Source organism: Lepus europaeus, chromosome 7 (assembly GCF_033115175.1).
Source record: "Lepus europaeus isolate LE1 chromosome 7, mLepTim1.pri, whole genome shotgun sequence".
In the NCBI taxonomy this organism is placed as follows: domain Eukaryota; kingdom Metazoa; phylum Chordata; class Mammalia; order Lagomorpha; family Leporidae; genus Lepus; species Lepus europaeus.
In genome coordinates, this window is record NC_084833.1 from 65,672,337 (window position 1) to 65,688,675 (window position 16,339).

The following is a 16,339-nucleotide window of genomic DNA, read 5'->3' on the forward strand; positions in this document are numbered from 1 at the left end:
AGAAAGTGCACTCTGACAGCAGTGGCAGGATGATGGATGAACTCGGTCAAAAGTACACAGAGCTTCCTTTGGAGGAAGAGCGTTTGTAAAGAGGTCCATTCCGCAGAGGCGATGAAGCCCCATCATCACCCCACGAAAACAATGAGGTCAGCTAGTGAGGAAGTAGAAGCTGTAGAATTCAATGGGAGGCGACTGACAGGCAGTGGGCAGATGTCTCACCTGCTTTCTCAAGCTGTTCTACATTGCAGGGTTTCTAACACTCCGTTGAGCCTGGACGTGTAACTGTCAGTTATCTCTAGCCTCCTTTCCTTTTTTGTGTCCCACAAATTCATTTTTCTTGATCTATGATTTGATAGTCATTTATTTTTGTCTTGCTATTTTCATTTTTAGTACATACCTTGGCTATATTAGTACAATACACTTTCAGAAGATTAGGAATCTAAGGGCAGGGGCTGACCTTGTGGCACAGTAGGTTAAGGTGAGTCCCGGCTATCCCACTTCCCATCTAGCTCTCTGTTAATGAACCTAGGAAAGCAGCGGATAACAGCTTAAGTATTTGGTCTCACCACCCATGCAGGAGATCTGGATGGAGTTCCAGGCTCTTGGATTCAGTCTGCCCAAGTCCTGGTCATTTGGTGAAGAAAACCAGCAGATGGAAGATCTTTGTTCTCCCTCTCTCTCTTTGTAACTCTGCCTTTCAAATAAATAAAATAAATCTTGAAAAAAAATCTAAGGGGAATGTAATTCAGTAGAAAGAACAGCAGCTTCCAAAGGGCTGATCTGCAGTCTTTGTCCTGCCGTGCAATTCCCATTTGACTTTGGTTAATTCACTTAACTTCTTTGGACCCTTCATTTTTTTCATGTAGAAAATGAATCTCTAGAATCAGACCCATTTCAATTTGTCTTCTTACATGAAGAGTCTTCAAAAAGTTCGTGGAAAATTAGTGTTAATGAAAAAAATTGCATGGATTTAAATTTTTTAAAATTATTTGAAAGAGTTACAGAGAGAGGGAAAGACAGAGAAAGAGATCTTCCATCTGCTGGTTTACTCCTCAGATGGCTGCCATGGCCATTGCTGGGCCAAGCCAAAGCCAGGAGCTTTTTCCACATGGGTGGCAGAAGCCCAAACATTTGGGCCATCTTCTGCTGCATTTCCCAGGCCATTAGCAGAGAGGTGGGTGGGAGTGGGGCATGAACTGGTGCCCATATGGGATGCTGGTGTCACAACTGGCGACTTTTAGTGCTATCCACAGTGCTGGCCCCAATGGATTTAAATTTTCTTTCACACTGAAATATACATATCTTTTCATTTCATCATTCTGTAAACTTTTTGAAGTACTCATATAAGACCATAGGAATTTAATAAATACTTTCATGATTGTGAGATCTACCTTCTTCATTATACTCCTATAAAATTAGAATGTGGTGGGGCCGGTGCTGTGGTGCTGTGGCGTAGTGGGTAAAGCTGCTGCCTGTAGTGCCAGCATCCCATATGGGAGCTGGTTCAAGTCCCAGCTGCTCCACTTCCGATCCAGCTCTCTGCTGTGGCCTGGGAAAACAGTGAAAGATGGCCCAAGTCCTTGGGTCCCTGTACCTGCATGGGAGACCTAGAGGAACCTCCTGGCTCCTGGCTTCTGCATCTCCAGCCATTGTGGCCAATTGGGGAGTGAACCATTAGATGGAAGACCTCTCTCTCTCTGACTCTCCTTCTCTCTCTGTGTAACTCTTTCAAATAAATAAATAAATATTTTTTAAAAATTAGAATGTGGTTAATAGGTGTCCAAAAGAAGTTTCATTCTTCATTTTGAAAGGCAGAGAGAGAGAGAATCGCCTATCCACTAGTTCACTTTCCAAATGTCCACAACAGTGATGGTTTGGCCAGGCTGAAGCCAGGAACCTGGAAATCAATCCAGTTTCCCACATGGGTGGCAGGGACCCAAGTACCTGAGCCATCACTTGCCACCTTCCAGGGTATCTATCAGCAGGAAGCTGGAGTAGAGAGTGGAGCTGGGACTCTTTGTGATACAGAAGTCCCAAGCAGCAGCTTCACCTGCTGCACCACAAATTTCTGATCTGTTTGGAGGAATAAAGTTTGAGACCAGTATTGTGCTCCTACACATGTTCCTGATCACAGGAAGCTGCTATTCAGTGGGATAAGCTTTTCTGCTTGGAAGCTTTAAGTGTAGGGTGGCTCTCATTTTATTGACCACCCACTTCTTGGAGCCATACTGCTTTTATCTGAAATCATGGCTCTGCTACTTACTGGCTTGTTATCTTGGGCAAGCCTACTTCACCTCTTGTCTTAGTTCCTTCATCTATAAAACAGGGAGCCTAGCATTATCTATAAGGTTATTGTAGACACTATCAAATTAATGTATTTAACAGCGTCTGGAACACAGCAAGTCCAGGCTAAGCATTAGCTATTGTTCCGATTAGCCGCTAGCACTAGAAAGCACTAGCGTGAACCGACCTGGTTGGTCTCTTTCCTCTAAGAGCTGCTTGCCTAGTCGGCCCTCATTCAATATTTTTATAAGGAGTACAGCAAGTGGTGCAGAAGCAGGGCTGGAAAAGCCTGTCTCATCCTGGAGGGACAGGTGGGGCAGGGTGAGCTTCTTGCGGGTAGAGTTTGAGTCTGATCCTTAGGGAGGAAGCAGTCGGAGCGGCACAGGGAAGGCAGATGAGGACTAAGGAGATGCCTGGGAGCAGGCAGTGTCAGCGACGGCACCACTTGGGAGCTTACTAAAAACATAGGATCTAGGCCCGCCTCAGACCCTCGCCATCAAAACCGGCAGTTAAACCTGATCCTCAGGTGCTTCCTATTGAATAAGGGACCCACGGGCTAGAGCATGGCTGACTGCCTAGGTTTAAATCCTTGCTTTCCCATTTACTCGTGTGTGACTGTAAGCAAGCTATGGGACTTCCTTCCTGTGCCTCACTTGCCTCTTTTGTAACTAGGGATAATGAGTTTCTACCTCACAAAGTTGTTGCAAGGACGAAGTCCTTATGTACAATGGTTAAACAGTACTTGGTGCTTAGTAAACACAGGGATTAGCCATTATAAACGACCACTGTGATGCTATTTCTTCCAGTGGAGGTCAGTTTTATAAACCCCTTCGGTGATTCCATTCCTCCTTCACTCCCTACCATTCTGACATTCATCACAGAGGAAAGGACACTTGGAGGTCAGAAGGCCTGGGGTTACACAGCCCAGCTCTCTTCCACACCCAGCTGTCTGAAATTGGGCAAGCTCCTGACCACATGTGTGTTTTCATTCACAGTACCGGAGGCCTGGAATTACACCTGCTTCACTGAGGTGTTGCCAGGTTCAAAGACCGTGTATGAGGATTTCACTTACAATCTTATAAAAAGTTCTTAAGCAACTGGCCTTAAAACAGCAAGATCAGGGAGGGTGTGGGGTGGGCGTGGAGGCTAATTCGTCCCACTTCACGATCTTACAAAGGTGCAGGTTTGGGTTCCAGCAACGACAGCGATGTACTTCGAGAGCATTTTTAGTTCGTGGGCAAACAGGAGTAGGACATTTCAACGCTCTCGTTTTTTCCTCCTGACGTCCGGGGCTCCATGTGACAACATGAAGTCTCTGCGGGCAGAGTGGTTTACAATTTAACTTTTACGCACACTGTGTATGGCAACAGTAACCTCGCTTCTCCAGAAGGAAACCCTGGTAACAGCACGACACCCGCGAAGAACTCCCGCACACAGGGGCCGTTTCTCCCGCAGCCGAGGTTACCGAAAGCACGCAGTCTACAGGGAGGGCCGCCACAAACGCCGAAGGGCTGCTCGCCACCGCCGGGCCCTGGCTCCCGCCTCGTGGTCACGAGTGGCTTTATTGGGCCCCCCCTTTTTTCGTAGGTCAGGCAGAGGCAACGAGACCGTCTCCACAACACTGCCGTGGGATTAAGCACGAACAAAGGCTGAGGCAGAACCTACCACGTCGTAGGGCCTCGCGTAAGTCCCTTCTTGCCTCTGCCGGCTAAGACACCACTTGGCGCCATCACGCCCACTTTGCGCGCACAGGAGCGTCAAGTCGACAACGCTAGGGTCCCCCCTTGTGTACTCCGCAGTCCTCAGGTCCCGGACGGCAACTACGACCTCCACACCGCGTCGGTTTCCGATTGTTCCTCCTCGAGCTGCCGCCCGGGGGGCTGGAGGCCGCCGATCGCCGCCCCCGTGGCTCTGGAGGAACCCGCGCCTGCTCCTCCACGCCGCTCCAAGGACGAAGCTGCGTTCCTACGGCCCTAAGCCCGCTAGGGTAGAGGTCGCCACAGAAGGCTCGGTGGCGGCTCCCAACGCCATTTTGACTGCTGCGTGTGGCGTCACGGGCGCAGCCGATTGGCCGGGCGACGGCAGCCGGAGGAGAGGCGCGCGAAGCCAAAGAGACGAGGGGGATGCAGGAGAAACCCAAGGAAACTACAATCCCAGCCCTCCTTGCGCTGCGACGGCCGGCCGGGGGCGAAAGAGGATGGAGCTTGATGTCGGACCACAACTCCCAGCACGCCCCGCGACGCCCGTCCTGTCCTTTCAGAACGTGGAGGAAAAGAGGGACAGCATGAATGGAGGCCTTTTGCTGTCCGCTCTCCGAAAGGCGGGAAAGGCGAACTACACCTCCCGATGGGCAGCGCGCGGCTGCGCTTGCGCCCTGATACTTGTCGCCATCTTGCCCCTTCTGAGGCACCGCAAACAAACCCAATTCCTGGTGTCCCCTAGTCTTGGCGGAGGAGCCTTTTAGATGAGCCCCGAAAGACCGGGCAGGTGGGTGACTCTCAGGCAGGGTCCTGGGAAGAGCTGGCAGGGAAGCCAGGGTAGAGGAGCGCCGGGCCAAGCTTTCCGAGCCCGGCTTGGGGCGCCCAGCCCCATCCTCCGTTGTTTCCTAACGGGATCGTGGGGCTCCCCGAGGTGGACCGCGGGGGGCTGTGGCAGGCCCGGTGCTGGGGGCCCCTGGGGTCCAGCCCCGGGAGCTTTCCGGTGAGTCCCGGTCGGCTGGCCGGCTGTCCGCGCGCCTCCTGTGTCTCCGTTGTCCTCTCGGCAGAGGAGGGAGCGAGGCGCGGATGCCGGCCGGGGCCCCTGACACCGGCTGCTGGCCCGGGGAGCTCGGGTCGTGGGCTTGACATTGGGATGGGCGCCGAGAGGCACGGGTGCGGAGCCTGGGCGGGCTGCTCCTGTTGTGGTGCTGCGAAGAGTGCGTGTTTGGAGAGGGGGCGGGGCGGGCTTGCCTCCTTGACACTTGAGTGGGGGGAGGATTCTGCGAGCTCGGGGCTCCCCGGGCGGGCTCCGGCGGCTGCTGGCCAGCTTCCCGAGGCGATGCGGCCCCGCGGTGGGGTCCGCCGGCGGGGACGCGCTGGGATGCCGTGACGTGGTGCTTGCTTCGGGCGGTCGCCGGCCGCCTCCGAGCTCCTGTCGGGAGGCGGGGACTGGCTGGCGGAGGGAGCGGATTCCTTTGGCTCGGCCCCCTCTTCCTCCTCCCCACCCCTTGCCTTTATGTCATTCTGCCGGCCGGAGCGCGCGGTCCCGTTGCGCCGGCTGTGGGCTGCTTCGGAGCTGCAAGGACTACGGGAGGGAGGAGGAGGGGGCTCCACTCGGGGCGCAGAGTTGGAGGTAGCAGCCCCGGCGCCTGGAGCGGGATACAGCGGTTATTTCCGTTCGCTGTCTGACTTCCAGACCCGACGCTGCGCTCATTCATTCTCTGGTTCATTCATTCGTTGTGCTCTCCCACCAACCATCCATTTGTGCTTTAAGCAGACATTTACAGCGCGTCTGCTGGGCTCTAAGCAGGTGTTGTGTCAGGCCCCCCTCCCCGCCCCCGCTCTCTGCCCTCTAGGGAATTCCCAGGACGGAGTAAATTCTTGGAGTCTAAACTTTTGGTAAATGGTTGTTTCATGACCACAGGCTCTCGATTCATATTTCTTTATTAAGATTTGAAGAGATCGTTCTTTATTAAGTTCCTTTAACCCAAGTAACATGCTAGCAACTTTACATACTTTGTTTCATGTAACTCGTAAGTGAGGAAGCCCACAGAAATCAAGTAATTTACAGTTGCTCAAGTAGTAGCGCCCACTTATTAAATCACATGGTAGCCACTAGGGAAAAACTTTACGTGTACTGTTCTTAATACTCTTAGCACACCTTTAATTCTTAAATACTCTTAGCATTACCACTCCCCCCTTAAAGACTGATTCATTTGAAAGTTGTAAGAGGAGGGAGGGAAGAAGAGAGAGAGAGAGAGATCTTTCATCCACTGGTTCACTTCCCAAGTGGCTCCAAGGGCTAGGGCAGAGCCAGGCCGGGGCCAGGAGCTTCATCCCAGTCTCCCACGTGGGTGGCAGAGGCCCAAGCACTTGGGGCATTTTTCTCTGCTTTTCCCAGGCCATTGGCAGAGAGTTAGATCAGAAGTGGAGCAAGCAGGACATGAACCAGCCTTGGAGTTCCTGGGATAGGGGCTGCTGGCCTTCAGACCACAGCTTTACCCACAAAAACGGCGCTGTCTGAGCAGATGTGTAAAGGGTAGACCCAGAGAGGCCAGCTGACCCAGAGCGCACAGCCGGCAAGTTGAAAAGCTGGAACTAGAGCCTAGCGGCATCTGAGTCTGCAGCCTGTGCTCTTTAAGCTGCGGTAGGCTGGAATAAGAAGCTCTGAAATGCTTGTTTGATTCTTCATGTGCCAGACGTAGCCAAGTGCGGTGGTAAACATGATTGTGAGGTATCTTAATGGTTTTACTTCCATGGCCAGCGCCGTGGCTCACTAGGCTAATCCTCCGCCTTGCGGCGCCGGCACACCGGGTTCTAGTCCCGGTCGGGGCACTGGATTCTGTCCCGGTTGCCCCTCTTCCAGGCCAGCTCTCTGCTGTGGCCAGGGAGGGCAGTGGAGGATGGCCCAAGTCCTTGAGCCCTGCACCCCATGGGAGACCAGGAGAAGCACCTGGCTCCTGCCATCGGATCAGCGCGGTGCGCCTGTCGCAGTGCGCCAGCCGCGGTGGCCATTGGAGGGTGAACCAACGGCAAAGGAGGACCTTTCTCTCTGTCTCTCTCACTGTCCACTCTGCCTGTCAAAAAAAAAATGGTTTTACTTCCTAACAGGTGGCTGGACCTCCAGGTGAGTGGCCTTGAATGTACTTTGGTGATCTGATTTCTTGCTTTTCCTTCTGGTAGGGAGGACAAGCTCTTTGGGGCTACCAAACAGAAGCAGCAATGCCTGTTGTGTGGCCAACCCTTTTGGATCTCAGCAGGGATGAATGCAAAAGGATTCTTCGAAAACTGGGTATGATTTTCACTTCTGATGTTTGCTATCTCATATACTCTTCCCTTTCTGTTTGAGTCATGGCTATTTGCATGGATGTCTGATGCTACATTCAAAGTTCTTTGGAGGTATAGTCTCCATCTTGCTTATCGTTGTGCCTAACGTAATGCTTTTGGACATAGTAAGTACATTCATAATAATAGCAGCAGCAGTAGTAGCAATAGTAATAATAACAATAATAGCAGTTAAGACTTATTTGGGGCTAGTCATCTATTCGGAGTCCTTTACCTTCAACATCTCATTTAATTCTCACTTAAAACTGAAAAGTAGCTAAGTGTCCCCATTTTATAGATGAAGCTTGGAGCTCAAGATTAGAATGCTGATAATAAGTCATGGAGCAGTATTTGACCCCAGGGAATATGATTTCAGTCTCAGCTCAGGCTACTATCAACCTTCATGAATTTATTTATGAATTACATATTTTTTTGTGAATTCTGAGTTAGTGTAAGCTATGCCTACTTTCCCCAGTGATATTATACTGTTGGTAATAAGACAGACTTTATGCTTGTCATTTATTTTTTAGTTCTTCTTTCCCCTTACAGCACCCTTTCGCAGCTAGCCTTTTAGGGCGAGAATTAAGCCCTAGTACCAAGGCATCCATTGTATGTAATGAGCTAACTTCTCCCCTTGTATCTATAATGATATGAGTCATGCACCATCCTTGGGAGAATTGAGAAAAAGAATTACTCAAATCTTTTTTTTTTAAAGAAACAGTAATTTTTTTAAAGATTTATTTATTTTTTTGAGAGGTAGAGTTACAGACACAGGGAGAGACATAGAGAAAGGTCTTTCATCTGCTGGTTCACTCCCCAAATGGCTGCAACAGCTGGAGCTGAACTGATCCAAAGCCAGGAGCCTGGAGCTTTATCCAGGTTTCTGACGTGGGTACAGTGGCCCAAGCACTTGGGCCAACTTCTACTGCTTTCCCAGGCCATAGCAGAGAGCTGGATCGGAAGAGGAGCAGCCAGGACTTAAAGTGGTGCCCATATGGGATGCTGGCACTGCAGGCAGCAGCTTTACCCACCATGCCACAGTGCCGACCCCTCAAATCATTTTCTGTGTTCTTTTGTTCCAGTGAGGATCCTTGGTTGAGAAAGGACCTTGTTTTATCTACCGCTTTAGGCTTAGACTAGCACAATAAATGAAAAAATACTTTCACAAAGAATATTAAATGCTTTGGCGGCAGATATTAATTATTTAGATGCCTTTGCCTTTGAAGAGGAAAATGTGAGTCTTAAATTCAGAGTAAGGTCCTGATCCTCTTAGCATTTAATGACCCATGTGACTGAGGGCAAATTATTTTCTGTTGACATTTTTGTAAAAGAAGGATAGCTGGTACTGGTTCTGTGGAAAAGCAGGTTAAGCCAGGGCCTGCAGCACTGACACCCCATATGGGTGCGGGTTCAGGTCCCGGCTGCTCCATTTCTAATCCAGCTCCCTGCTAGTGTGCCTGGGAAAGCAGGAGAGGATGGCCTAAGCTACTTGGCTCCTGCACGCTTGTGGGAAACCCAGAAGAAGCTCCTGGCTCCTGGCTTTGGCCTGGTCCCACCTTGGTCATTGTGGCCATTTAGGGAGTGAAGCAGCAGTAGGAAGAGCGATCTCTCACTCTAACTTTGCCTTTCAAATAAATAAATAAATAAATATTTAAAAAGATTAACATCTCCTTCATTATTTGCCTTATTACATATATATATATACATATACATATACATATACATATATAGTATATATGGAGGGCCTATCCCAGTGCCCAGTACATGAGTGTTTAGTGTTTAAAGCAACTTTCAGACATTTGTTTATCTATTTGCAGCTAAATTTTTTCTTCAAAGGAAATCTTTGTTGGGGATTCTGTGTATAAACTTGATAGAATCATAGCTCCTGGAGCCTTGCTTACTTATCATTTTTGCCTGGGTTATTTCCCCTCAGGCCACATTTCAAATGGGGAAGAGAATCAATCATTCTTTTGCCCTTTTAAAATTTTTTACTTTGGGCCGGCGCTGTGGCTCACTAGGCTAATCCACCGCCTGCAGCGCCGGCACACCGTGTTCTAGTCCCGGTCGAGGCGCCGGATTCTGTCCCGGTTGCCCCTCTTCCAGTCCAGCTCTCTGCTGTGGCCTGGAAGTGCAGTGGAGGATGGCCAAGTCCTTGGGCCCTGCCCCCGCATGGGAGACCAGGAGAAGCACCTGGCTCCTGGCTTCGGATATTGGAGGGTGAACCAACGGCAAAAAGGAAGACCTTTCTCTCTGTCTCTCTCTCTCACTGTCCACTCTACCTGTCAAAAAAAAGAATTTTTTTTTTTTTACTTCGCATCCAAACTTTTAGTGCTAATTTGAAGTTAGTTTCCGGCGCCGCGGCTCAAAAGGCTAATCCTTCGCCTTGCGGCGCCAGCACACCGGGTTCTAGTCCCGGTCGGGGCGCCGGATTCTGTCCCGGTTGCCCCTCTTCCAGGCCAGCTCTCTTCTGTGGCCAGGGAGTGTAGTGGAGGATGGCCCAAGTGCTTGGGCCTTGCACCCCATGGGAGACCAGGAAAAGCACCTGGCTCTTGCCATCGGATCGGCGCAGTGCGCCGGCCGCAGCGCGCCTACCGCAGCGGCCATTGGAGGGTGAACCAACGGCAAAGGAAGACCTTTCTCTCTGTCTCTCTCTCTCACTGTCCACTCTGCCTGTCAAAATAAATAAATAAATAAAAATAAAAAAAAAACTGTTAAAAAAAAAGAAGTTAGTTTTCTGTACACTTACTTGTAATCAGTCTAATTTTCTAACTGTCGATTATAAAGTTATATTAATATTTACTTCACAGCTGAAATTGCAGAGAAACATCATAAAGATTATAGGTTGAATTGGAATTTCTGGGTTTTGGGGGCTTTCAATCCAGAGATTGCCATTGACTATAAAAATGGTAACCTTTCCCCTAGTTCTTGCTGTGAATCGTTCAAGGTGGACTGGGAATAGTTCACTATTTACTGGACCCAGAAAACCCTATAAAGTCATGCAAATCAAGAGTTTCAAATCTTCATGTTCACTTCAGGAACGTTTTTGAAACTGCCCAGGCCATCAAGGGTATGCATATCCAGAAAGCCATCAAGTATCTGAAAGGTGTCCCTTTGCAGAAGCAGTATGTGCCATTTTGTCACATAGTGAAGCTGTAGGTGTGCCCAGGCCTACCACTGGGGCTGGACACAGGGACACAGATCTGGTGGGCACAAAGAGTACTTTTTTGTTGTACGTGTTTAAACGTGCAGAGGAGTATGCTGAATCTGAGGGTTTGGGTGTAGACTCTCTGGTTACAGAGCGTATCCAGGTGAACAAAGCACCGCCGTGGCACCGCCGGTCAGGCCTTAGCTGGTGATGCTGGCGTCCTGTATTCCTATACTGGAGTGGGTGCCTGTTGGGAGTGCCACTGCTCTGCTTTTTTTTTTTTTTTTTTAAGATTTATTTATTTATTTGAAAGAAGTAAAGAAGGAGAGAGAGAGACAGAGAGACAGAGACAGAGACAGAGAGAGGTCTTCTATCCACTGGTTCACTCCCCAGTTGTCTATAAGGGCCAGAGCTGCACAAAGCCAGGAGCTTCTTCCGGGTCTCCCACATGGGTGCAGGGGCCCAAGGACTTGGGCCATCTCCCACTGCTATCCCAGGCCACAGCAGAGAGCTGGATCGGAAGTGGAGCAGCCGGGAGTCGAACCAGTGCCCACTACGCCACAGCCACAGCCACAGCCGCAGCACCGGCCCCATAAATAAATCTTAAAAGCAAAACAAAACAAAACAAAACAAAGCAGAAATGCTCTGCTTTGCTTACAGAGCTCCTGGATGGATTAACCCATATTGGATCCCCTCTTGCCAAATAGAGATGATTCTTACTGAAAGGGAGCAAAGTGTCCCTAAACCAGATGAGAACATTGCATAGAAGAAAAAAATATCCCAGAAGAAATCGAAGACGTAAACACTTATGGCCTAGGAACATTAAAGAAAAGTTGAAAGTAAATCATGATGGATTTGTTTCTAATTTTAGTCAGAGCCTTGTGAGTAGTGCTGCTTCTATACAAAGAAAAACAGCCAACCTATGTGGTGATGTCAGCTTCGGTGACCCTTCCTCCCCTTGGGAGGTGAGCTTTGTTAGCGATTTGCCCAAAGACTTCCTCCCACCCGCTGCATCATTATCATAACAATGGAACCTTTGAATCGCCTTCCAACTCTTGTTCCTGGTCCAATGTTTAGAGAGGATATTATATTTAAGAATTGGCTTAAAATATTTTAAGAATTACCTTTGTTCTTTTAAAAATAGTTGTAGTTTTAATGTAGGATGCTAAACACTTAAATTTTACTTAAGTAAAAAGAATTTGGGATAGAATTTCTTTCTGATATACTTAACATACCAGTGATAGATAAATGCTTCCTTCCTTCAGGTCTGTCTTTCCCCTGCCTTATTATAGCCATTCCTGAACTGTAACTCTTAACTTTGTGGACCATAGTAGAATTGAATGACTGATTTATTTAAATGGAAAAAGTTGAGAGCTTTATAAAAATTGCTTAGCAAAATTTTTTGTTTTCTGAAGTGTTCCCATGTGTTTATTTCATATTATGTGTAATTTGAGTTAGCACTACAATACAACCATGCCAGAATTTCAACACATTTGAGCTAAGTCCCTATCTGAATATCCCCTTCAAAATGGACACTAACACATGTGCAGGAGGTTGGGATGCTCTTAAGGTTTTTTTGTAATGAATGAGTTTCTAGAGGAAAAGAAATTCCTTGGATTGTGATAACTCTGCTGATGGTGAGAACTCTGTTCTGAATCCCAGTATTGTGTGTGTAAGCTTGCTACCTCCTGATTTTGTTCATGACTTTTTAGTTGGATTTGAAATGAGATTTGAAATCCGAGAAATGTTTGTCTTATTTCTTTAGTAGTTTTTTTTGAAATAATGCCTTGATCACCATAAATTCTACAAGTCAAAAGTGAGCTTTTTCTTTTTCCTCAAACCATATCTTCTACCTGACCTTTTTATTTCTTCTTATGGCATTCCCATTCTTCTAAGCATTTTGCAAACTGCAAAATCTTGCTCCTTTTCTTTTGCCATTACTTCCATAATCAACTCTTGATCCTATGAAGTAAAAGCTATTTAGACTGTAATTTAGGTTTTACTCCATATGGCTACAAACTACTTTCCACTTTTATCTTTCTCTATTTGTTTATATGAGTGAACTGAAATCTTTATTATTTGTATATGTTTTTTAGGTCCCTTGTTGGATTTTAATCACCTTGAGAACAAAGACTTTGGTACCTTATAGTAGTAATGTTTAATTAGGACTTTGATTTGAATTAGTGCTTATCCAGATACAGAATTTTTATTCTCCTTCTTGTATAAAACCCTCAAACATAAGTCCTAGCAGAGGGGCTGGAGCTGTGGCACAGTAAGTTAATCCTCCGCCTGTGGCACCAGCATCCCACATGGGTGCAGGCTCTAGTCCCAGCTGCTTCTCTTTCAATCCAGTTCTCTGGTATGGCCTGGGAGAGCATTAGAAGATGGCCCAAGTCCCTGGGACCCTGCACCCGTGTGGGAGACCCAGAAGAAGCTCCTGGCTTTGGATTGGCACAACTCCGGCCATTGCAGCCATATGGGGAGTGAACCAGTGGATGGTAGACCTTTCTCTCTGTCTCTCCCTCTCACTGTCTATAACTCTACATCTTAAATAAATAAATAAAATCTTAAAAAGAAGTCCTAGCTTTATAAAAAAATAAGTCATAGCAGAAATTACCGGAACAATATGAAACATTACCTTTGTCTTTCTCTCTCTCTCATCCTTCTGCATATTTGCATTTTTCCCTCCACCTGCCCGGAGTGCAGTTGCCTCTCTGAGTAAAGCTAGTGCTTCACACTAGATGATATATTTCCCCTCTATACCTCCATCGCTGTATATCCACTGTGTGTAAACTGTTTCATCATAATTGTCGATGACTTGTTTCATTGTAGCTGTAATCTAGAGTTAAGTCCTTGAGGGCAGGACTTACATACATACTATCTGATTTGTATATAATAGGACTCAATACTGACTTTTTGAGTAAAATATTCCATAAATGGGAGTATGAACATATGAAATATGGTGAACTTTTATTTGGTTATCCTGTCTTTCTAACTCTAGTCTGGGTTCAATACGAGCTGAAATGTGCCTCCTGGAACTATGTATTTCCTTCACTGCTCCAGAGGAGCAGAGGTTTGTCTCCAAGAGGACTCCATGAGATGTCTACAGAGTAGCTAACACAGATTAAACATGCAGGGTGGTTACACTTAGGGTGATTCAGTTGGACTAGATGTTTCTGTTTAGTGTAGTTAGATCACTCTTGATAGAAAGCTTCCTTTCCACAGTCAGAACTGAATCATATGTACTGAATGAGACTATTGACTTCTTCTTGGCATAGTACCTGGTCTATGTTCATTATTTGGTTCCTATTTATTGGCTGTTGTATGTCAGGCTTTGGCAAATAGCAAATACTCATAGCAGCTCAAGTATGAAGATAATTTTAGTTTGAACATTTGATTTCCTACTGTTCTGTTTGATACACCTGTTCCTAGTTTAAGTGGTTTAAAGCAACTATTATTTCTTGCCATTCTGTTGGTTGCTGGCCTTGTCTGACCTATCTCATGCGGCTGTATTTAGCTGGCAGCCTGCTAAGATGGCTGGGCCCCTCTTTTCATGTGGCTTTTCATTCTGAGTTTCTTCACAGCTTGGTGGTCTCAAGATTCTAAAAGAGCAAGGCCCTCTGTGCAAGTGCTTAGCGAGCTTCTATTTGCATCATGTGTGCAGATATTTCAGTGATCAAAGCTGTCATATTTCCAGCCTAGAGGTGGTGTGGGGGAGGACTATGCTGGGAGGCATGCATGGTTCTTGAGGCCATTGAGCCGTTAGGTTTTAAGTTTTAACCAGTAGAGGCACAGACGGTTTTGTTGTAAAAGGTGCTTGCCTGTGAAAGAGCTGCACGAAGCAGTCTGTGTTGGGATTCAGTATTCTATGTCTTGGTTGCTGTAAGAACATTTTATGTCTCTTAATTATTTGATAGTAGTTTTTATAGATGCAAAGGATCTTTGATTTGGAAGGTATCTACAAAGTCCCTTCTAGATAAGGAAGCATTCAGAGGTGAGAAAGGACTTGCCCAAGGTCACACAACTACTACATGTCAATGCTGGAGCCAGAATCTTCTGTTCGAATATTTTCTCAGTTGTACTGTACTCTCAACTACCCCAGAGGGAGGAGAAATATAGTTTGAATTCTTAGTCAGGCCTAACCAATTATTTCAAGGGTTGATTAATGAAGGCATTATTTTAATAATGCTTCTTTTATCAGCCTTATTACATTACTTGGAATCTATTCCCCATTGTTGGTGGCATTCGGATTAAATGTTCTTCAGGGATAATGTATGAGGCAAAATACCTAATGTTAGGTTTTTCTGCCTAAACATTTTCCATACATGACTTCTGCAACAAAATGTTATAAAATTATAGAAGTCCCATTTTAATCTGTTATTAGGTAACATTTTTGAAAGGAGTTTAAAAATTGCTTGCCTTTGCTTGATTTTCAGATTTCTTGCCCAGAAGTTTCACTCTACTTACCCATAGTATTAAAATATTGAAGGCTTATCTTGATAAAATAATTTTCTTCTTCTAGAATTGGAGGCATATGCTGGAGTTATCAGTGCGCTTCGGGCACAGGGGGATCTCACCAAGGAAAAGAAAGATCTTCTTGGAGAACTCTCAAAAGTTCTTAGGTAAATTATCATAAAATTTGGGAGATGTGATTCTAGAAGTTTCATTTGGAGGGTTTTTATTACTTTTCACTCTCGATTAACTCTCAAATTAAGTTGAAGAAGAGAAGTGTTCAATTTTTTTGTTGGTACTTAGAGATCCTATTCTAGTTGTATGTTCTGTCAGTGAAAATTGCATACTTTACCATTCATTCTGTAATCCAATCAGAAGGTATTTCAGGCAGGTTGTTTTAGTTTTGGGCCACCTGGGAAAGTGAGGTCCTTTTGACATAGATGAAAGAAGGAAAAGAAGAATTTGCAGCAACTGGATATGAGGTCTAGAGTGGAATTTGTTGGAGGGGAGTAGGTGAGGCAAGGAGGATGTCTTAATTTATGTAAGTGGGTGCTGATTATATAGTCATAGCCTTAAGCATGGTCTGTCCATTCAGCTTCCCACTTAGAGTAGCACTAGCAGCCAATAAAAATTCTAGTAAAAGAGGTTCCTTGTTGCAATGCTTTGATTCATATTAATGAACTGACCTGTCTTGAAAATGTTCTGTTTAACTGGTTTCCTTTCTACATTTAAAACAATTTTCTCCTATTCTTTTTTCACTGAAAATATGGGAGAAGCTTTTATTATTTAAATGACATTAATATAGGGTTGTTATTAAGCCAGATTCTCAGTCGTGTTGTTTTCATAGTTAACAATTTATATTTTGTATATGTTTGTTGTTTATGTTTTGTCATAAATTCTGCTTTCCAACCCCTTAAATATTTTGGTTCGTCATATAGATAGAGCCTAAGTAGTAAAAGAATACAATTGGAAGAGTAGTGTTCATTTATAGAATATTTATGAACGGAATGGATGTAGCTTTTTTTTTTTTTTTTTAGTTGTTTGGTACTACTAACTTTACATGTGTTTAATCAGGATTAATTTAAGTACATTTCTTACTGTTGGTAATACAGTATATAGAAGATACACAGCTGAGTGTTCAGTCATAAAGCAGCATTATCTTGGTGTCCAGTTTCACAGCATATAGCCACAGGAAAGATTATCTTGCCACTCTCAGTTATTATATTTACTGAACATAAAATTATAGACTCATAAGCTTTAGAAAAGACCTTAGAAGACTTTCTTCTGAGTGCCAAAATCCTCCTCTCCGGTGTCCTGATTAGGAGTCATTCAGCAGCTGTTTGCATATTTAGATAACAGGAAGCTCTGCCAGTCTTGGCTCTGGTCTGACATTTCGGAGATTTGCAAGTAATGCCTTGTTATCGGGTTGAATTTGTCT

At 45.9% G+C, this 16,339-nt stretch overlaps 1 protein-coding gene across 8 annotated transcripts in view; it reads left to right on the forward strand.

Moving 5' to 3' along the window:
* The first annotated feature begins 4,680 nt into the window (after positions 1-4,680).
* Positions 4,681-16,339, forward strand: part of EMSY (EMSY transcriptional repressor, BRCA2 interacting) — a 96,227-nt gene continuing 84,568 nt past the window's right edge. For all 8 annotated transcript variants that reach the window (XM_062196738.1, XM_062196745.1, XM_062196740.1 and 5 more), the window contains exons 1-3: positions 4,681-4,770; positions 7,164-7,272; positions 14,972-15,071. In XM_062196738.1, the coding sequence (XP_062052722.1) occupies positions 7,203-7,272; positions 14,972-15,071 (170 nt within the window). In that variant the 5' untranslated portion in view covers positions 4,681-4,770; positions 7,164-7,202. The remainder of the gene's footprint in view (positions 4,771-7,163; positions 7,273-14,971; positions 15,072-16,339) is intronic.